The sequence below is a fragment of the Charadrius vociferus genome, unplaced genomic scaffold (genome assembly GCF_000708025.1).
Source record: "Charadrius vociferus isolate BGI_N301 unplaced genomic scaffold, ASM70802v2 scaffold436, whole genome shotgun sequence".
Taxonomy (NCBI): domain Eukaryota; kingdom Metazoa; phylum Chordata; class Aves; order Charadriiformes; family Charadriidae; genus Charadrius; species Charadrius vociferus.
Window position 1 is genome coordinate 6,416,780 of NW_009649187.1, and position 22,886 is coordinate 6,439,665.

Consider the following 22,886-nt stretch of genomic DNA (forward strand, 5'->3'; position numbering starts at 1 on the left):
TCTTTCCCTGCAAACACAATAGAAGCCCACACAGGTGTGGGGAGGCAACTCCCCCCTCTCTGGCAGATGGTCTCTCTTTCCTATTTCTGCAGTACGTGGTGAAGAGTCCCAGGCTCTCACAGCGTTTTTACAGTGGATGCCCTTGCTCCTGGGAATTTTTACCATTTCCTTATCACCCTAAAGGTGGAGCCCTGCTTTTCATAGACCTTCCTTCTACCATATGGAGGACTCCCAGGAGCAAGCAATCCCTCTGACCCCGAGAGTTTGGGAAGCAGACGCTGCTACTGTTAGCACCCATGTATGTGTGCAATGGGAGAGGTGCTCTGTGGGTGCAGCCAGGCTGCTCCTGCTCTGGGTCCTGCAGTGTCAGCTACAGAGTCAGAGTGTTTTGCAGCAGCACTGTGTGTAGGGCCGTTTGTTGCTCTCTGCAGCAGCCCTGCAACAGCAGGAGGCATGTTTTCACCCTTGCTGCAGTCCCTTGCCTGTGCCCCATGCCCAGCAAAGAAGAGGAGCATTTGCTCCTGAGCAAGAATCCCAGACCTCCACAACTGATCGGCCAGACCAGAAGGAATCCACTTAGACAAGCTTGCTTGGAAAAGCCAACACCTGTTGGGACACTGGCATGAAAGTGTGGGATAATCATTTTCCGCCTGCTCTGCCAGCCCAGCGGTCAGTAAAGCCCCAGGAAGGAACATTGTGTTCTCTGCCCTGCATGCAGGGAAAGCAGAGGGTGAACAAGATGCAATAGTAAAATGAAACTCAGCTGCCCAAAGGAAGGTATGGACATGCCTTGAATCAGTGTTCAAGTGACAGAAATCAGTGCTAACTGCACAGAAAAAAAAAGAACATACCTAAACCATAGACTAATTCCTGATTTTTTTATTTCATCCTTTTTCTTACTCCCATTGTCTTTTTCCCAGTATGATAGTCCAGATGAAACATCCATCCACTGCCTGCATCTAATAATTTGTCAAAAAACTGTGTAGCATCTTGTCCAGCCCTGATACTCTCCAGAAAGAGGTACAAATTTATGCCCTGATGAAGGGAGAGGAGAGGAGAGGAGAGGAGAGGAGAGGAGAGGAGAGGAGAGAGCTGCAGGCAGTCCTGAATGTTAGCTCAGGAGAGGATGGAAGCTGCTTAGTCCTTTTGGGATCTCACTTCTGACCATTTTAACACAGAGCATTCATTCAAAGGGGTTCTGCTAATGAGGCAAAGTTACCTGCAGTGGGGGACAAGGAGCTTAGCTAGGAAGGATACTAGTCTTCCCGAGGGCTGCAGAGGTGCCCCAAAACCTGGACAGGCTGCACAATTGTGGCAGGTGTCATCATTCCATACTGCACCAGTGTAACCACAGCAGAAAGAGCTTCCCTCTCTCACCCCATGCTGAAAATGAGGTGTTGATTTGCAGAGCAGTCATCTTTCCAGGAAGCTTAAGATAAATACAAGGAAAGACTCTTCTCAAGGTTTGCAGCCATTCCATAGCACATGCTGCTGCTTTGGATTTCAACAAAGGGACTTCAGCAGTTTGAGATCACCTCACGCGGATGCACAGTTCATTCCTCCCTTTTGCACCCAGAAAACTGGAAATGGCAAAATTAATGCTGAAAAAATGGCTCACTATTTGTTCTCACACTTGCAAAGGGAAGGTTCTCTGCAAAACTTTCCTTACAGAATGACTCCACCTTGCTGAACCAAGACTGAAATAGTTTCCAGGTTTTTGTGGAGACTTACTGCTCTTCGGGGCGGCCATAGACTTGCCCTCAAAGACCTGCTGTCCATGATGGAAACAAACTACAGTCCCTGAAGGTCTGTCTACTCTACTTAGAAATCTGCACGCATGTGCCTCTGAGTGTGATTCACAATGGAGGAAATAATAAGAGAGATTTCTTTCTTGCTACAAGCATCCTTGCTACAATCTACTACGCCTCACCTAGCTCGTATTTTCTTCTAAATTTACAAGGAGGAAAAGCAGCACTACAGAATCTTAGTCAAGTTCAGAATATGTAAACTCTTCGCCCTGAGAAGAAAAGTGACTTAAAAAGTCACTTTTTTAAAGTGACTTTTAAAGTCACTTAAAGTCTTGAGTGACTCACAGGAGGATTTCTGGCATTGGGAGCTAACATCTAGGGAGCTACACCATCCAAAGTGAGTGTCTGTGCAGCCCTTTCAGGCAGCAGAGTACCATGAAAGCACTGAACTCTGGGCTACCAAATACTGTCAGAGAAAATATAATAGTAGACAGTCTTGGCTATGCCTCCACCAACTCTTGCTCTTGGCTCGGCATTAGCATCCACTCACAGTTTCCCTAGGAAGTTGCTCTCAACTGCGCTGTGCTTTTAAGCAGCTGGCAAGTAAGGCCCTCTGGGACTTACTACTTCCCTCTTCTTCCTACTTTCCTTCTCGTCAAAGGCTAAAGCACATAAATAATTATACCAGTCATCCTAACAGAAAAACTATCGTGGTATTCAAACTACAACAGTTTAAGAAAAAAGGGAAAGAAAGAAAAGAAAAGAAAAGAAAAGAAAAGAAAAGAAAAGAAAAGAAAAGAAAAGAAAAGAAAAGAAAAGAAAAGAAAAGAAAAGAAAAGAAAAGAAAAGAAAAGAAAAGAAAAGAAAAGAAAAGAAAAGAAAAGAAAAGAAAAGAAAAGAAAAGAAAAGAAAAGAAAAGAAAAGAAAAGAAAAGAAAAGAAAAGAAAAGAAAAGAAAAGAAAAGAAAAGAAAAGAAAAGAAAAGAAAAGAAAAGAAAAGAAAAGAAAAGAAAAGAAAAGAAAAGAAAAGAAAAGAAAAGAAAAGAAAAGAAAAGAAAAGAAAAGAAAAGAAAAGAAAAGAAAAGAAAAGAAAAGAAAAGAAAAGAAAAGAAAAGAAAAGAAAAGAAAAGAAAAGAAAAGAAAAGAAAAGAAAAGAAAAGAGAAGAAAAGAAAAGAAAAGAAGAGACGAGACATCTGTACCTGCATAAGGCTGATCCAAGCTTGAGAAGGCAGAGTCCAGACCTGGAGAGCTGGGCATGTCACAAAGACCGTTTAATTCACAACTCCCCATAAACAGAGAGAGAGGCAATGAGAGAGAAGCAAAGCAGTTCACTGCTGGAGCAGAACCAAAACTCTGAGGTGTCCAAGCCCTTTGCTATCAGCTCCACAAGCCTTTTAAAGCCTCTCTTTTGTCTCTTAGGCATTGCTGCTGAAAGCCATGAGGTCACTTTTTCTATTTTTGTCGTCTTAGCTTCATCACTGAGCAGTGTGATGGACATTGTCACCTGGCACTTAAACACCCTCCTTCTTTCCCCCACCCTCTACTCCCTGTGACAAAAAAACTCCTCTTTTTAATTTTAAAATAATAAAATATACCCTATATTCTCACTGCTTCTGTGGTGGAAGCTTCAGGTTAGAAAGGTGCAAGCTTCAGGTTAGTGTTTCCAATGCTTCAGTGTCCAGCATTTCTGTACTAAAGAGCCCTTCAAAGAGATGAGACTAACACAGTGCTCATGTCCAACATAGACAGGCAGAGAAGCCCACCCAGGAGGAAAGCAACTTTCCCTGTCTGAAACCCTCAGAGAGCACTCAGCTCCAGGTAAATATAAGGAAGACAAGAGAGGAGAGGCTTTTTTTTCCTGTGTTTATCAATTTCCTTCCATGTCTGAGAAGAACCAGTCCACGATACACATTTCTGGTGGGTACCAGGACTGAGGAACATTTAACAGAGGAGTATTAGGATCATTGGTGCCTGTAATGAAGTGGTTTAGTTGAATTAAAATGGCAGAAGCTGTTACCTACACCACTGTAAGAGTGTGGTTGTGCCCAGGGAGGCTCACGGAGCGTTTGGAGGCCAAATGGTGTTTTGGCAGTACCATTCAGAGCTCCCGCACTGGAGACTGAGAGGTGTTGAAAGACGAGATGCTGCTAGTGAGGACTGGTGTGGATGGGGGAGAAGGGAACAGAGGGTGCTGGGAGTCTACAAATCTCTGCAGTTGTGGCCTGCTCAGCATCTCCTCTCACTTTGGCGAGGTCACATCTTACTGCCTCTTTCTGTACATAAGCAATAGGTCCTGTGAGCGAATCCCAAAGCTGTGGCCACGGGACACTGCCCTGTGATTCTCCCTCCAGCAGTCCCAGCCCTAGCAAGACTAGCCCAGGACTGGAGCAGACCATCTCCAATGTTAGCGAGTCTAGAAGAGTGAAGGTTTGACCATGCTTCCTGAAACCCACTAGCCATCACTGCATGCCAAGGAAGACAACTTCTGCAGGCAATGTTGCTGTAAGAGCAACCCGTCATGCTTCATACAGAGGCTCTTACAGCAAGAGCAATGAAAGTGGTTCAGTCTCTTCTTCTTTGATGAATATTTACACATATAGGGGATACAGTTTCTTTGTAGAAAACTTTGTAGGATCTGATATATACAATATGCAATTGGAAATGAAAATACAGCTCTGCAGCGTAGAAAAAAATTCTCTATTAAGAACATTCAAATGGAATAGATAATAGAGTAAATAGAAGGGTTAGAAAATTCTCGTAAATGCTGGTATGGTGGATAATTTCTATAGAAAACTTTTGTTAACTTTTAAAGCACTAAATTGTGTTGGAATAATCCACAAAAAGGAAAAATTTCTATTAAGCAAAGCCTACAAAGATTTTTCCATTAACTTAATTTAACTAAATTTCACTGACATGAAATGAATTATGTTACTAATTACAGTAAAGAGAAGTGTAAAAAGTATAAAACTTTGCAATATCAGGCCCTATTAAAAGAAAGCATTTTAATGTATGCTCAGGAAAACTACTAAAGAAACAGACTTACGCGACGCCAGATACTGTTCATGTTCACTAGGAAAAGAAACAACGGTACATTTTATTACCAAAGACCAAATTCTAGAAAAGCCATTACCATAGCAAATAAGCATGCTGCTAATTTCAGAGATAAAGAGCCTGTTCCTCTGTGATGAAATACTACTTGTCTGCTATTTTTTTCACATGAGATTTTGTTCTTCAGCTATTTATGTTAGACAAGGTCATTTTTCCATGGCTAACGTTGCAAATATCCCAGTAAGTCATTAGAGGCTATAGACATCTCATGCTTTTCATACCTGGAGTCCTTTCAAAATAAAATTTGGATAGATTATATTGGCCTTCTAAGTATTTCCCTGTTGAAAGCTTCAACCTTTCAAGCTTCGACCAATGTTTGAATTGCAAACAGTAAAGCAGAGGAGTGTATATTCTTTTACTTAACAGAAGAGGTAAAACTCTTGGGACAGAAAACTTGTTTCTCATTCATGGATATTTGCAGACTTCCATCACATAATCTGTGCATAATATAAAACATAGATATGGCTTCAGCTTCAATTTAGGATGCTACAAGTAAATGCTTCAGCCTACTCAAGCCTGCAACACTTAAGCATGTATCTGATGTTAAATATATAGTTAAGTATTTGTCAAGTGAGTATTTCTTCTTAAGTGGCTCGTGATTTTAAGAGCTCCCAGTGAGACACTGCCCTACTGCAATCTCCCGGTTTTAGAAAAACAGAAATCAAGCTTCTGTGCAGGTGAATCAACAGCCTAGGGAGAAAAAACATGCCCAGTCATTTTGTAGTTTTTTGACCATTCTTAGCCATTCTGTGACTCCCACACTGCTACTGAAGAGCTTGGCTAGGCAGAGAGGGTGCAGAGACATTGCTAGGTGTGGCTGCAATGTATTAGTCTCATGGTATCCTGCTAGGGACTTGAATAGCTTGTTCCACTCAAAAAAATGTCTCTCAGTTGAGTGAGACTTTCTTCCCAAGCTCAATGGAAATGCATCCTCAGTGCAAAAGGTAGCACACGTGGCCAGCTCTCCTGTGCTGACAGTTCACTCTCAGGCCTTGGATATTCCCTACATAGTCTTCCGTGAAAAGATTGCCAAAGGCAAGCTTTCTTTTGCCAGGACCGCACCTGTTGAATGCACTAGTGAATCTGCCTTTTGCAGTTTTAGCCCGATTTCCTAAGAAAGGTTTATGCAGTCATGCTGCATGTCTTTTGATCTTATTTGTTTCATGCTAATAGCTTTTGAGCCTATTTGCTAATTTTAGGAGTCTGAAGTCACAAAGATATAATGCTCCTACAAGTTTACATGAAAATAGGTGGCTGGACAGAGGAGATGATAGACCCCACCATAGGCAGCAGGAAGCCTGAGTGCAGTCTTAATTAGGCATCAAAAACCGAAGAACACACACAACAGAGAGATAGTAAGTTCTTTTTTTGAATGTGAGAGACATCAGACAGATCTTCATTTTACTAGACATGAGAGAACGAGATATCAAATGCAAGACATAAATTAAAAGGACACCCGGATCTGTTAATTTTGCTGCTCACAAAATTGCTTGATGTCTGACAGCAGGATACCACTGATTCATCTTCTCTTTGTCCTTCAGTGTTTCCAGCATGCACTCTCTAGTCATACAGACAAGCATATGCTTACCATCTGGGGCTGTGGACTTGATTAATCCTGTAGCACTTGCCATATATTCATGTTATCCAATTGATTTTAGTCCTTTTCTGCAACCAGTCAAGCTCCTACTACATTTAAAAATCCAGCCTTTCACGAGACAACCATTTACCTTCCATGTCTTATGTCATCTGCTGATTAATACACAGCAACGTCTGCTGAATCCTGAGGCCATCCATTAAAAATGGTATTATTGCTATTTCCTGTTACTTCTTGCTAGGTACAACCCACTCAAGAGAAACAAAAAAACATTTAAAAAACTTCACTAGCAGGAGTTTGCAGTTGAAAAAGCAGATAGGAAGACAACAGTAGTGTACCTCCTCAATCCAGTAACCCACCTCCCTCCCCTGCGTCCCCCACACACCTGGGTTTCTGTGGGAAGAAAGACCAGAGAAAAGCTGCAAGGTGTCCCAGCCAGGTCCCAGTTCTGGGTAGCAGCAGTTTTGAGGCTGTGGAGTGCCCCACAGCACATAATGCCTGTTCTGTCTAGATGCAGCCAGAGGACAAGATCCACTGACAGAAGAGAGGAGGGTTGGGATTTTTAATCATCTGTCTCCTCGCCAGTCATATAACATTGAGGGGGGAGGACATTTGATTGACATATGTTAGTGTTTAACGCTGCATGGGTGAAAATATAGAGGTAGCCCTGTTAGATTCAGAAGCCCGCTGAAACACTACTACCAACTTAGCCAGTTAGCTAATCTGACATCATGAGCCATTAATAGTTATGTTTTCTGTTCTATTCTTAGCCAATTGTGCAGTCACCTTACAGTAGTCCTATCTCATCCATATTTCTCTCATTGGAAAAGTCATGTGGAACCAGATCAGATATCTTACCGAAGCTAACATATACTGTGTCCACCTTATTTCTTGAGCCACAAAATCTTATCTTACTGAACAGGTCAAAGACTATCTCTTTTTCTCATTTTTATTAGTCCATCTTGTTTGCACTGATCATTTTGTTTTCCACAAAGTGTGCTCAAAAGAACTTTCTTCACCAAACTGAAGCCAAACTTTTTTTTTTTTTTCTTTTTTCCTTATTCCTGGAGCCTGTGGCTCTCAGAAGGGTGCTATTCTTGATCTCTTTCCCTAAGACCCTTCCCATTATTCCAGGTTATTTATCAAGGACTGAGGGCCATTCTGATACAATTTTCACTAATTCCTTACATTTCACCTCTACAGAGAATATTATTCAGTCTTGTCCTTTCAGTATAGTCAGCGTATCAAGATATGCTGAATCTACTTGCCCCCGTTCCTGCTTCCATTTCTTTTATACAAAGGGTTTGATTCTAAGCTAACATAAGCAGTAGAAACACTGATGACAGTGAAGCTTTACATATTTCACAACAAACTGATCTCCCTTCCTATGATGGCTTTAAGTGAAACTGAATAATGATTATTTGTCAGTTTTACAGTTTTCTCCTTCGCAGCTATAATTTTCTCTCACTTTTATTAAGCAATGACTCTGTTGTTTAATTACCCCTTGTCAAAGTCCTTTTATGCCTCACCCTTTTATGCTTCTCCCTCCCCCATCACTATCACTTTGTCTCATTTCAGTGTTTTCTGCAAGCAGACTTGTACCAACCCTGTCAGCAAGTCCCATATCACTTTCAGAACTGATGGAAACAACATTGGACAGAGAGAGGGATTCCCATTGCCTGTCTGCATTATGATTTCTTTGAACTCGGCTCCCAAAATCCTGGAACCTAGAAACTATCAGCTTGGCTAAGACACTCTATGGGGTTATATTTATAGTTGTTTCAGTGTGATTATTGCTCTAATCACCTTGAGATCTGGATTATTGGCAAAAGGCAAAGTTTTGGCTTCACCCCATTGGTCCCAAACAGCCTTATACATCCTAAGTCACTCCAGAAGTGCATGTGCAAGGACAAGCTATGTTAACTTATTGTGTGTGGCAACATATTCGGAAGAATCACTAGCTGGGGCTCTGCAAGGACCATGAAAGCATAAGCTCAGAAGAAAACTGCTGACGCCGTTTCACCAGCAGCAGGATGATGAATGACCTTTGACCATGTCTGAGGAACTGTGACCTAGAGTCAGAGTTCCTGCGCTGACAATAATAACATAGAAAGGTAATGTCTGAATAACTGATAGTTTAAAAAAGATGCTCAAAAAGGTATCTCATGCAGTGGAAATACTAGGACAAAAGAAAGTCTTAATTTCAGGGATCACATACAGCATTCCTGCAAACATCTTCAAATACTAAAGATCTTTCCCCTCCCAGAGAATATTATATGCAGCTAGATTTATGTTGAGCTAACACTTGTTCAGCTAAATCCATGTCTCTGTCAGGCTCCAGGACAGCAGGATAGCAGTGAGGTACAAAGGTGAAGCAGAGCAGAGCTCTGTCAGCCTTACTTCCAGTGCTGCAATCCACAGCATTTGCATTGAAATGCTGGACAAGAGTGATGCCTGAGGGAACAATGCTGGAAGTCTCTAGTGAGAATACCTGAGGATGATGGCCAATTACTTGTGACAATTTCTGAGAAGAGAGTAGGAAAAATTCATCAACACAAGCCAACCCAGACAACACTATCTTATAATCTCTGTCTTCTGTCCAAACAGTTAATACATCAGCCTGGAAATATCACCTCTGTGCTTTCAATAGAAGAACATAAACTGATGGCATAAGTTCAAATGCGATACTCAAGCCTAAAACTGGAGGAAGAGGGCTCCCAATGCACAGTGTTTATCTCACTGTTGTCTTTAATAAATGCCTTCCAAGCTGCAGAGAATTCAAAACTGAATGTTAGTTATCAACTGGGATATTCTTCAGCAAAGACAAACAATTAGACTGCATACACCAGTGTATGAGTTGATTTCCCAAGCGGATGCAATTTCCAGTTTAATGTGTGCTGAAGTGAGATCAAACTCTCCATCTGTGATTCAACCAGGGAGGCTGTTGTTCTGGTTTTCCTAGTGGTTGGCTGCTCACTGAGTAGCAAGGGCCAAAGGTTATTCAGCATTGCTTCATACTGCTAGGAACAGACTTCCTGTAAGATCAATAGTTCAGGCAATTAATTTTAATCTCCTGGTCTGAGCAGAATGCTTTTCTATTCTATTTTAAAGCAGGTAAGATGGGGACAGTTGACTACTATCCTAAACCTTTTGGTCTTCTAGACTGCAGTGAATGGCAAAACCAGTGAGCTAGCCTAACAATCGCGGAACTGTGATCATTAGAGTCACAACTGTCAAAGCTGAAAGCCAAGTAGAAAATGTGGTGCAGTAAGTTCAAACCGCCATTCAGGTACTTTATCTTGTTCACAGCTCCTGTGGCCTATACTGATTGTAACAGGCTGAGAGATGGCTTGCTGCACTCACCCCCTCTGCAGGGAAATGTGACTGCAATCACTCTTAGAGGAGGTAATCTGTATGACCCTCCAATGAATAGGCCACTTATTTATAAGCATCCTATCTCGACAAGTGATGCTGCTGTACATCCGCTTTAAACAAGAAGGATTTCCTTTTCTGATATGGAATGTAGTAACTTTGATGACTCTGCACAGGCAGTCAGGCCCATATAAAGCAGAGGAGGAAATTTCCCCACCCATTTTTCCCTCCCTTCCCATACCGTACATGGAGAGGCTCTTGAGTCCTGGGAACTAAAAATAGTCCAGTGGATAAGTTTAAATTGAGATATTTTGAAGCACTTCTTGCACTGACACAAATTCCTACAGTGTGATAGCAAGTTAGGACTAGACTGCCATCCTGGTATGTCTGTCTTCTGCTAGCAATAGCTATTTCCAGTTGTGAGACGGCCTGTGTCCCTGAGAGACGATTTAGAATGGAGGTGAAAATACACTGCACCTTAGAGAGTACAGGTGGCTGAAGAGAATTAGCCTGGGCTGCAGATGGGTCCCAAGCCTCTGAGGGTGGGGTGAGCAGAGGAGGACACTGCAGGAACTATGGGGAACCAAAGAACCTCACTAGGAATTACTTGTGACAACTATAGTCTGATTCTCCTTGCCACAAGTTCCCACTTTCCACTAACCTCCTGGAACTCATACAGGTTTTTTTATTTGTATTTTCTGTCTTGTTATCTCTTCCTTTCCTTCTGCACTGTCCAGGCAGCACAGAAGTCATCTCAGGAAGGCATGTGGCTTGGCCCTTTACAGTGATGATGAACTGAAGCCCTAAAGTTCCCCAGTTTCAGGAGGGATTAATCACCTCTTTAAAGAGAGCAAGTTACTGTTTTAGTAGGAAGGAAAGGAATTTGTAGTTTTGTTTCTTCAGATTAGGCAAAATATTGGCTATTCACAAGTATGAATGCTCTCCAATAGTTCATTTAAAGTACAGAAAAGAGTCCCTGTTTGCTGGCTGTTCTCTTGCCCCGCAAAGCAAAACACGAGGGTGCATAGTAGCCACTGGGTAGCAATGAAGACTGAGGTCCTATGTAGGGCAAGTGTCCCACATTTGGATGGTGTGTGGCTCCCCACACTGCCCCACTAGTCTGCATCAGCAATGTTCTGCGTGTTTTTTGAGCAGGCATGTCCAAGTCATTTGTCCTGTGGAGGGCTGGAATAATGTACGTACTTATCCCACAGGTTGGCAGAAATGAGCAAATACCAATGTGCGAATAGGGCAGGAACTTCAGAAAGAGACAGGCCCAAACCTCACCACAAGGGCTGTTGCCTCTCTAAGGAGCTCTAAGGCCTTGTGTCTTTGCTGGGGAAGGAGAGGCACAGCTCAGCAGCTGACGACATGCAGAGCATTGTGAGGTGGTACCATCAGCTGCTGCCCTCTATTCTCTGTGCTTATTTTGCTCCACCCCACCCACTGCCAAATCCTCGTCTCGGGCTGTTGGTACTTGCCACCATACTGTGTTCTGCGCCTGGAGTCAAATCCTTGCCTAGTGTAAATAAGTGAGCTCCATTTTCTCCTGTGTTACTGCGATGCAAAGCAGGTGTACGACAGCAGTGCCACCTCCAGCAATTGCCACGTGATTTGTATCCTCTTAGCAAAGGCAGGGAAAGCAGCTGTAGTTGTCAGGAGTTGGTGGAGTTGATGCAAAAAAAAATGCATGTACTGGAGAAATGTCAATCAGATTAAAATTAAGAGAAAATGAATCAGTAACAATCAGAGCATAAAGACTGATCATCCATCATGATGAGACTAGGAAAGATGGTGTGAGAATATGGTAAGCATTTCCTAGTTTCATTAATGATCTTGAGGACACTATACACTCAGACCAGGTCAGATTTGCTAACAACATCAGCAACAAAGGAAAATCATACATAAAAGGGAAGGTAGGGGGGCTGAATCAACTTGCCTAGGAGCTGGAAAGTTCTGAGCTCTGGAAAGCATGCAATGAGGACAAAGGTCTACAAAGCTCTAGAGACGAAATAAAGAACAGAGCTACAGATCTTAAGTTTCAGAAAACCCAAGAGCTGACAGGCAATAGCAGTCTTACTGAGATCCTTGCAGGGCAATAGAGCTGTGAAAATTGTCAGTTGCTACTCTCAGTGGTGTGCAAAGGAATTATTATGTACTCTGTTCTTGTACAGGGATTTCAATTATTCATCTAGAAATCTGATGTTTCTAGATACTCACCTAGAAATACTATACCTGCAATTCTGTTTGCCTGAGGTGTGGGGACAGGTGGGAAAGGGAGAAAGTCTTTGTAGCTTAAAAATGACGGTGAAAAGTTAGAAAGAATGAATACAAAGGACAAGAGAAATACTCCCCAAATTGGAGAAAACGTCAGAGCAGGCATAAGAAAGGAGTATGCTCTAGAAAGAAAAAGTGAGGAACCATCTGAGTAACAGTCCCAACAAACTAAACAGGAATTTTTCACATTCTTATGGTGCAACAGTGGGAGTCATAATGGAGAAGGCCATGGCAAGGCAAGGATAGTGTGCTGAGCCAGTGCACTGGGAATATGTTTAGAGACATAGTACTCCAAAAAGCAGACAAACATCTGATTAGGTAGTCATTAAATGTCTACTGCATATATATCAAGCCCCAGGCTCCCACGACTGACCATCCAAGTCACCTACTGTAGTTAACTTAGATTTTTAAAACTTGCCTACCATCTAAACCCTTTTGTGTTCCTGTTTAGCAAAATCCAGGAGTCCCGTGTCCCAGAGTAGGCTACTGTACTGTGGGTGTTGCTAAGGAAAGGCAGAGACACAGAGCTTTAAACTCTGATGGCTCCATGTGAGCCTGGAGCAGCTGTAGGAACTGAACCAATGCAAGCCCAAACATCCTTGCCAAGGCTACATCTTTCTGGCAAGAGATGTTGTACCATGTGCCTCCCACGCCAATAATTTCTCTGCAGGCAGCCTCTCCATGGAGCCAATGCAGCTCAACAGTCCCACATCCTCCTGTGTATATTCCAGGTGTAGGTACTCCTTAGCTCTGTTCAGCACATAATGAACCTTCCATCCCTCTTCCTTCCTTGCGTTCTTCCTTCACAAAATTACTGGCTGCTGATCGTTACTTCTGTTGTAATGGCTGCTGTGTTCCAGCATGATCAGGACATAGAGTTTTGCCTTCACATTTACTGCCAAGATTCCTAACCCAAGAAAAGGCCAAGCTGGCCATGTGAGTTGCTACCCATGGCAGAGTAACTCTTACATAAGGACACCCAAGGCCAAACATAAACCAGAAGGGGGGGAGTGGTGGTGGGGTAATAGGAGAATAAAATATTATCTCAGTCTGCAGTGCTTCTGGGAACCCTACCTCTAGCTGGCAATAGAGTTGCATCACCTTCTGCCATGGGATATTATTTTGCCATCAGAAATGCTCTGCATTAAATACATGGCTTTCCTGGGAGCCTTCTGTATTGACGCTGCCCATGGAAATAAGTCTTGATGTAAAGCAATTGCTCATACACTGCTAGAACTATCGGGTGGCAGGGAGCAGCTGAACATGCCTTTCTCAACATTCACCACATGCTTGTACATTATTCAAAGGGGGAAAAAATAGCCTCATCCTCAGGGAGGCTGAAATTGCTACTTTCTTTGCTGTCCTAAGGGAAGTGAATGCTAAAGACTACAAAGAAATAGTACAAGGCACCAGGTTAGTTGTACTGCCTACCAGGGCCAGAAAGAAGGGACCCAACTGAGTCTGTTGTCTCAAGGCAGAGCAGAGCAGTAAGACAGCGCCCTGCCTGACGGAAGCAGCCTCGATTTGAAAGTTACCTCTATAGGATCCCTTAGGCAGAACAGATAAAGGAATGTTTAGCCCGAGGAAAAGAGAAAAGAGAGGCTTAACAATTGCCTTGCAATATCATCTGGCCTAGGGAAAAATGTCTAGCATTTGTAGCAGAGAATCAGAAGTTAGAATCTGTGTGCTTTATTTCTGCTTCAGTCTACTAACTTTTCTGTATCTCCGTTTCTCATTCTGTCCCCCAGCTAAGTCACTTTTTAAAAACCCACTTTATTTCTAGGCTCAGAGAAGTAGAAATTAGTCAATCATAGTGCACACTGAGGTACTCATGTGAAAACAAGTTTTGATTACCTTGTTTTTAATATTATTGGATAGATCACAACTGTGAAATCAGGTAACATCTTGTTCTGCCTTCATGTTTGTGTTTGAAATACTCCATGTGTAGCAGAAGCCAGGAAAGATATTCACAATTAAGGTCACTTCAGGTCCATCACCCATGTACTACACTACATTTTTCACTACTTCATTCCACCTGAAAAGGTCTTCACGAGTAGGGATCCCACTACAAGGAATTGTTCCAACAGCTGATTTAACAGTTCCCGCCTGTCCTGGCTGGCAGCCCTCTACTGCCAATACCTATAAAGTGATAAATTCGACCAGAGCTCACCAGCTGCTGCCAGACATGGACACCTTTGCTGCAGTAAGTGCCTGCAGAGAAAACATCCTCTGAAAGTCAGTGTAGACAAGTCCCTCCCTGAGCCTGACAGGGTGAGAGAAATAAACGAGCTACTGACAACAGTCTTTTAGGGCTATGTTGACTGCAAATTATTTCTACTCAGTCCTTAATCACGTGTAATACTACATGCTTCTGTGCCCATGGAGAGCTGAGCTGAACAGGGTGCTCCTCAGGAGCCCCTCAGAGCGAGCACCCTGTGCTTGGACACACAGCTAGCTAAGGAGCAAACTGAGCTGCTGTGACACCTCTGACAGGGCAGGCTTGGGAAATGTAACCCCCAACTTCTTTCCTGACACTGAGTCTTCTTCAGCCCAAAGTGCTGAAGAAACCAATGACCTTCACCCTGTTTCTAGCACATAGAGGTGCTAGAGCACAGCTGGTTATGTGTCTGCAGCTTCTACGAGCGACTCCCAGATCCCAGACCCTTTCTCTCATCTATTCCTTGGGACATCTTGGGTGAGGTAGACCCCAGTGCCAAAGCTGCAATAGGAAGCCCCAGTCCCTGGAGGTCTGAGTTGACTCTGCTTCTTCCCAAGCTAGAGGAGCTAACCCACTTGACATTTGCAGGGATGAGGCTTTTGGAAGGAGATCCAGTGTAGGAAGAGGGCGTGGGTGAGTGGCAGGGTGCAGAGGACTTACTGGCTTGCTTGGCTTTCTCCGTGTATGTGGTGGTTAGGTCTTCATCAACTGGGTGCTCCACTGGCCCCACCATGGGGATGAGATGGCGTTCTGCTCGGATAGCCTTGGTGGCATGAGGCAGGAGCATTGCCTCTGGAGAAGGTTCCCGTCCCTCTGTTGATGGTGGCCGCAACTGTCCCTCGCTCTCCGAGAATGGAGTGTCTGTGCGGCTGCCAGGCGGGCAGGTAATCTCCCTCTTGGCCACCCCGCCGGAGCTGGCTACCTCAGCTGTCCCCTGCGCAGCAGCCTCCGGCATGCTCTCGTAGCCGCTCTGTTCGGACAGGGACACCTCATCCTGAGGCGCATCTGCCTTGCTGTTGGTGCTGTCGGGTGGGGAGCGTGGGCTCTTCTTGCGAGCCCGGCGGTGCTTCTCCTGGGCTACGTTGTCAGCATCACTGTCCGTCTCACCATAGTAGGCCTCACTGTCTGGCGGGGAGGTGAGGCTCTCCAGGTGTCTCTGTGACCTCCGTGGCTGGGAGGGCTGTGCAGTGGCTGGGGCTGCTGCTGGTTCAGGGCTGAGTAGCTGCGCCGGGGGGCTGAGCGGGGACGGTGGCGAGAGCACTCGCTGCCCTGGAGAAGGGGAGCGCTGGAGTCGTGGGCCGGTCTGGTCCCCACCAACTATCCTGGGGGGAGAAGAAAAAGCGGTGAGTGAGGTCTTGTTGGTGGGGCTGAGCTGGAAGGAAACCCTCAAATGTGAGAAAGGAGTAATGACTGAGCCAGTGTTTCAGGTGTCTTTCAGGTGGTACAGACACCTGAAGTGCAGACACCAAGGGCAGTCTCATCTCTGACATCAGCTACATGCTCTCATCCTGATTTTCTGCTTCACACACTTGAAAATCAGCATGCCCTGAGAGCACAAAAATCTACCAAGCCAGCTTAATCAGCTCCCCAGGCATTTCTCCTGCGGAGGTGAATTCCTGCATAGCAAACATTCCCCAGGACAGTGGGACATACCCCTACAGCCTGCTGCTTGCCAAGGGGACGGGTGGTGCCTGAGCCATCGCACTGCACTCCAGCTGCTCCTGCAGCTGGGACTGCACTGTCCAGCTGTGTCAGCTCTGCGGATCCCGGCACCCCCAAACTGCTTCAGTTCAGAGTGGGCTCCAAACAAAGAAGATGGTGCTCTTTGTTTGCCCTGACCTCTGTGTGGGAGGAAATAGCAAATACTTAGGAGACAAAGGCCCAAGTGTTTTTTGTGGGTAGGACTCTGCTATCCTGTGGTAGGAGTCCACCTCGATGTGTGGCCTGCTCGCTGTGGGACTGCTTCACAAGCTAGCTACCAGCACCTCGGTTTTGACGACCGTACTGCAGTCATGCCAGCCAGCCCAATCCATGGTGGCATTGGTCTTTGGCTTAGACATAGCAACTTCTAGCCTGTAAGTCAGCTAGAAGGATGACTAGAGTAGGGGCAGGGCAGACTGGGGCAGTCAGCCTGACTTCCAGAGAGAGGGAGAACTGGTTGTGCTGATGGGAAAAGAGCCAGTTCTGTCCTCCCTCTCATCAGGAGTAAGTCTGGATTTCAATGGCAGCTTGACTCCAGACCACACAGATGGGGCAGGGAGCTTCTTCCTTCCCTTGCCAGAGTCACCAGGGTTTGTTAGTTATAAAGACGCATTAAGTATTTGCCTTCTGAGTATGCATACCAGGAATGCAGGCAGACAGCACTGCCTCTGTAAAACTGTGAAATTCGTGACTCGGATCCCAATTCTAAACCGTGAAAAGTTTATAATCATGTCAAATATCAAAACCTTTGTGGAAGCTAAGGGTGGGACAATTTCCCTGACTATTTTGTTAATAATATTTGCTATTATGAACTCTCATTGGGGAGCAAACTCAAAGCTCCCCAAGCAAAACAGAGCAGTTCTTCCTCTTCTTTAAATACTCAACCAGATAACTGAAAAGCACTACTGCTTGTAAGCTGTTTTCTCTTGTTCTACATTATCAGGTTACAATCTCTCTCCCTTCCTCTCTTTCTCTATTCCTGCACTGACAGAAATACACCTGTGACCTTGCGTGCTCCAGAGTCATCCAGCTACCTCTCCTTCCTGAACAGAACTGATTGGCGTTTTCTCTGGGAACATAAATATGAAGTGGGAATAGGGATGTGATCAGAAAGCAATATTTTATGAGTTCTCCACTACCACAAGATGAAGCCAATTGGTTACGCTATTTGCAAACCATCTGATGTTGGCTCCCAGAGGGCTGCAAGAAGTCTCCCTTTGTCACTTTGCTAATTCAAAGTGTGCTGATTTTGGCCCATTGGAATTTGCCCAGGCACCTGTTGGCTGCAGCTAGGCTCTGATGGGGTGAGATAAGGCCTTGGCAAAGGACCAGCAGCTATTCTGGACACCTTGTGCAGGGCTCACTCATCCCACTTAATCACAGCTAGGGTATAGGGTGAGCACATCAGAAGGCACCAGCACTTTCCCTGAAGCCAAGGGGAAGGTCCTGCATGCTCAGGCTTTCCTTCTGTAAGCACTGCCCACCTCTCCCCCTGCTTTACAGATGCCAGCAACCAGTGCAGCTCTCCCTCCCCACTGCTCACGGTGCTCTGTCTTTTCAGGGATGTAGAACACCACATCTCCCAGCCCCCTTCACCAAGGCCTTATTTCCTGAGGGCGACTTCTGTTTTGGCAGCAGTGTGGACTAGCTGGGACCTCACACAGCTTTACTGCCTTTGTCTTTATACAATTCATTTACAGCTTGCGCTGAGGCACTGGGTTAGTTTAGCACAGGTAGAACCAGGGATGTTACTGGGACCATTTTTGTGCTTAAATTTGAGCCTGATTTCCACTATTCTGCTGGACTAGAGACTGCCAAAGATACCTCTTACTGTAAAAAGCGACTCAGCTACATACCTCTTATCTTTCTGGAAGTCACTTCACCCCCTGTCGGACTACAATGGCCTGCTGTAGAAAATACTTGGGTAATCTTGTCTTGGCTCAATTATCCAATGTGTAGTCAAATCCATTTCTACAGAACAGTTATTTAACCAGAATGACCTGGCGTCTCTGTTAATTGCCGAGATGAGATAAATTGCACTATGGCATCTGCTTGCTTGGAGCCTGAATTGCTGATTCTTTGCAGCATAGCCCTCACACTGCAAACATTTCCCTCCAGCCCTGAGGGGCAGGGGCAGAGAGCTCTGTGGTCTGTTCAGCCCCAGGGCCAGGCACTCTGGAGAGCAGCACAAAGACAATGCAAAACTTTTGGATGGCCACATGTTAGCCATGGGGAAGTCCTCGTAGTACACCTTGCAGTATGGAGAAACCAAAGGCTTCCTGCCTGCCTTCTTTCTGCTAGGTGTGGATGGCTGCTGCACTGGATGAAACTGCCCTGCTGCCTGCACTTTCACAACACCAGCACTTGGGAGCAGGTTACCTTTTCACACGGATGTTGAGCATGCCATTGGAGGAGTCGATGATCTGCATGGCAGTAGCATGGGAGAGGCCAGCACATGACTTCCCGTTTATAGATACTAGCACATCATTTTCCCACAGTCCTCCACGGCACGCTTTGCTTCTCTTTCGGATCTGGAAAAACAGAAGAAAGATGGGGATGAAAGGAAGAATGACAGCTCTTTAGTCCAGTTTCTTGTCTCCTGCTGGCCCTTCTATTGCTCCATCCCTGACAGAATAAAATAAGCCCTAAGACTTTTGTGCTGCCAGGGTGAAGGACCAGTCCTCTTGGTTGACCCCTGGCTGTGCCTTTTGGTCTCTGTATTCCTGTTAATTCCAAAAGTCACTCTGCTGAGCATAGGCCTGACCTGATCACCAACCCAATTCGAGTCCTTTACTGCAGATGAAAGACTCAAGAACACCTACATGCTCTTCTCCTCTTGTTCCCTATTTCCTAAGTTGCTTAGGGAGTCTGCGTTCCAGAGAGGGAACCAGATCTCTTTCCAGACTATCCCTGTACATGGCTGTGTCCTTCTGTAGGCCCCTACTGTGCTTCCTTGGTAGGATCCCTGACACTTACACAGAGCCCCTGCAGTACCCCTGCAGGTACTTCCTCGGGGAAGCTGACATTGGGAAGAGATGGTGGCTCCGAGGCACTTCCTGCTGTCAAGCATTTCGGCTCTAATGGCTTTGGCCAATGTATTTCTGGACATCTGCATCAGGCCGTATGGTGTCCTGTTACACGAGTGTAAACTTGCAGTAAATCTTTAGCCTTAACAGGACCTGTGCAGGATATGCATTGCTGTATCTGAGAATGGAGCCTGGGTCTCTAGTTCCAGGCTAGTTCCTAGATCTGGCCTCTCATGGCCATCTTACACCAAGTGTTTGCTCTCCCTTTTGTTCTGTCATCCATCAGTTAAACTTCTTACTGAAACCCCCAACACAGCCTAGCCTTTGTTAGGGCAAGCAGGCAAATCAAATGCCCACTCAGCCCAAAACCACAGACCTCTCCCATATAGGCAAGCAATGGGATAGTCTTGTAGGACAGCTTAGCACCCATAATGCACTCATTTTGCACATAAAAGAATAGCTGGGCAAAAACACTGGGTCAGGGCAAATCATGCCCAAGGTAGTAATACACTGGATTTGCAGATGCTTCTAGGATACTTCTTGAGATCTCGCAGTTAAGTGAGAGGCAAATCAGTGCAGAGCTGTTTAACAGAGGGTGCAGTGAACTGATCCCTGCAGAGAGGTAATACACAGGAGTGCACCTTCTCCCATATCTTACAGCCTTGCTGCTCGAGCAACCAGATTCAGCTATAAAATCACACAAGCTACTTTGCCCACACTCCCATGGCAGCCCCAGGAAAGAGAAGTGGATGCAAGAGGATTGCTGCCCTGTCATTGTTCTCGCAGGGGCAGGAGGGGAGCAGGAAAGGAGAGAGTTGGAGCCCTGGGGAGGTCCCGTGGCATGGCTGGCTGGTCTCAGCACCCAGGCCCTCTGCAGCCATGGGGTGTGCACATGCCCAGGGCTCAGCCCTGCTGGCTCGTGTTGATCAGGCAAGAGCAGCACTACTCCCAGGTCAGCCTGTCAGAAGGACTGAGAGGTGTTGGGGAAGAAGATGGAAAAAGGAGGGCTACGCTCCGAGTTGTTTGTGTGTTCACTGGCACTTTATCACTCTGTAGCCTCTCTAGCTTGACCCCAAATTTTGCCTGCATGCTTAAAATAGGGACTGGCTCATCCCAGCTGCCACATCCATCAGCCTCTGTCATTTTAGTCCTTTATCTCCCTCCTTGTTAATATAAACCTGGAATGAGAACATGTGGGTCTGTAATGAATTACTGCTGAATAACCACTTTTCTGCTGTTGCAGTATAAATGCTGCTTCCTGATACTCCCTCAAGGTGCAGCTGTTAACTGAAAGAGATAGCAGACACCTTTTCCAATGCTGCCTATCGACACAGCAGCTAATGCAGAGTTAGGAACTTGAACAGAGGTTAGAAGGTGGGTCTCCTTCTGGTATTCCCCAAAAAGCCAACTGCTGCTCCATGGCCAAGGGCTTAGTGCTCAGCACTGGATGGGAACACGACGAGTATCTCTCCCAGTTATGGAGCGAGGGGACTGAGGGTTAAAGGCTGTCAGCAGGTGCTCAGAGCATTCCTCACATCCCATCGTACTCCTCCATGAGTACTGAAACCAACTGGATGTGGGCCGGTGACGATCCAGAGCAGAGCCAGTATGTTTCCTCCAATCCTCTGGTCCCAGAGTACTGCAGGACTTTGCAGGCAAGTGTTTGGGATTCCCAGGCAGGGAGGGTCAGGCTGTGCTCACAACACTGCCTGCTGCTGCTTCGGGCACCTTTAGATCTGAGTAGGCTGGTGGGACGCAAGCTGCCACACACGGGCTGAGCAACATGAGCAGGCAATGCATTTCTTTTGTGGTTAGTAAAGATGCTGGCTCTGGCTTGGTCTGTGCTCATATTTTACCAGGGGGGGCAGAAGGCCCACGCACCAAAGCAACTATAGTTACTTCAGTGCTGTTGCAGGAACCCGAAAACTAGCTCTGTAATCCAGAATGGGACTTCACCTTGTCTCCATTCCTTATTGGGAAAACAGGACCAGATCTCTTCCAGCACAGGAAGAGACCTACAGAGTCTGAAAATAGCATGTAAATGTTCCTAGCTGTCAGTCTCCCACAGGTGTATAACCCCCTCCCTGGATGTTTATGAATCTGCTTCCCAGGGGCAGAGGGAAACTATTCACAGCTTCATTTTAATGACAAACCCCTACCCCACTGCATTTGCCAGGCAGGAAAGCAAAGGGGTTAAAGGCAGAAGAGGATTGTGAAGGGAGAGAAGGAAGAAAGCACGTCACACAGAGAGGACAGGACTTAATCCACAACCACGACAGCAGGGTGCAGTGTGCGGGAAGCTGGAGACCCTCTGGAAAGAGACCAGCACAAGCCTGCCAGTTTTTATATGACTGCCAGCACGGTGCTGTGGAGACCTTTAATGACAACCCACAGCCTGCATGTCTCGCTCACAGTGAGGGCAGTACTGAGCCTTTGAGGCCCCAGGCCAGGGCGGCTGCCCAGTCCGAAAGCCAGGCTCGCTGCCCACCCTGAAGGTCAGGCTGCCCTCAGGCTCAGCCACTTGCTCCCCATGTCCAAAAGATGCCCTCTCCTGGGCATCCAGTGAGCCACATGAAGCGTCACTTACAGGGAGCTTCTGCTTATGCTGCAGACAGGTTGGAAGGTGTCCCCCAGCACCTGTTCTGAAGAGATGGGAAAGGATGGGAAAAGCGGCATTTCAAAGAGAAATCCTCTCCGCTTCCTGTAGCAGATCCCCGGAGAGGTTTCTTGTGTGAGTGAGAGGCAGCACTGAGGGACTCTGACAAGTGGTCAGGGGTAGCCCCTGACCTGGCCCTGGGGAATTGCACTCTGACCTCCTAGCACACACTGCAAGGATTGACCCCTCCTTTTTGGGGGTAACGCACAAATTCTCTGAGCCTCTTCTAACTGCCTGTTACACTTTCCACTCCGTGCCTCAGTGGACACACCTTGGCTCTCATGAGAGGAATGTCCTGTTTAGATTTCAGCTGGGTTTAGGGAATCTCAATTTCAGGGCCTTATTGATTTATGCCACTGGAAATACAAATCAGTGTGGAAAACTGGAACTATAAAGCAATGAAACACATTTACTCAGAAGATTGTCCATCTCACTGTCCTCTCAGCAGGATTTCTGTTGTGACAAAAGAGCTCTTGTCAGAGAGGTTTGAGTGACTGCAGCACCTAGGTACACACGTACAGGTGCGTGTTTTCTTTCATTACTTTGCCCTCTTATCATATTGAATTAGACAGGAGGGAAAGGACAGAAGCAGCTGAGGGGAAAAAAGGAAAAGGGTGAAGGCAACAAAAGAGGAGAAAAGGAAGAAAAAAAGGTGTTGAAGGGAATGCCAGCACTAGGAGATGCCAGGAAGGTCAGTGCTGGGATCAGGCTTTAACAGTACAGTACAAGTTTCCTTGTACAGCCCTGGGGAGACAAAAGGACATGCTGATTATTGGACGTGTCTCTGGGGAATTCGGCCTAGCTTTCGGAAACAGAATGCAAGAGAAGAGGGGGTCAGATGTGATTTGGCAGCATCTGTCCTTCAATAGGGACTATATTTAGATAGTGGTATGTGGGGGTGAACACACGCTGGGATGCTAAGAATAGAGTAATCCTGATAGTAACTCAGTGGCTTCACATCTTGCCTGAGTACAGCTCAGGGAACTTGTCTTGAAACTTTGCAACCGCCCTCCCTGCTGCCCAGCATTGCTTCTTCATAAGAAAGGAAACATGCTGTGGGTAATCAGAAATGGTTTGCAGTGCCTTTCAGGAATAAGCTGCAATAGGTTCATGCCATCTTCCCCTTGCCTCCCTGAGGCACCTCCCACCTCCTCTCATCAAGAGAGCTCAGTCTATAAGGTAGGAA

At 45.7% G+C, this 22,886-nt stretch overlaps 1 protein-coding gene across 1 annotated transcript in view; it reads right to left on the reverse strand.

Moving 5' to 3' along the window:
* The window catches only part of SYNPO2L (synaptopodin 2-like), a 35,702-nt gene that overhangs the window by 2,536 nt on the left and 10,280 nt on the right, over nt 1-22,886 (reverse strand). Inside the window, exons 2-3 of the mRNA XM_009888770.1 lie at nt 18,398-18,549; nt 14,978-15,639 (exon numbers count right to left, since the gene is read on the reverse strand). Of these exons, the coding sequence (XP_009887072.1) occupies nt 14,978-15,639; nt 18,398-18,549 (814 nt within the window). The remainder of the gene's footprint in view (nt 1-14,977; nt 15,640-18,397; nt 18,550-22,886) is intronic.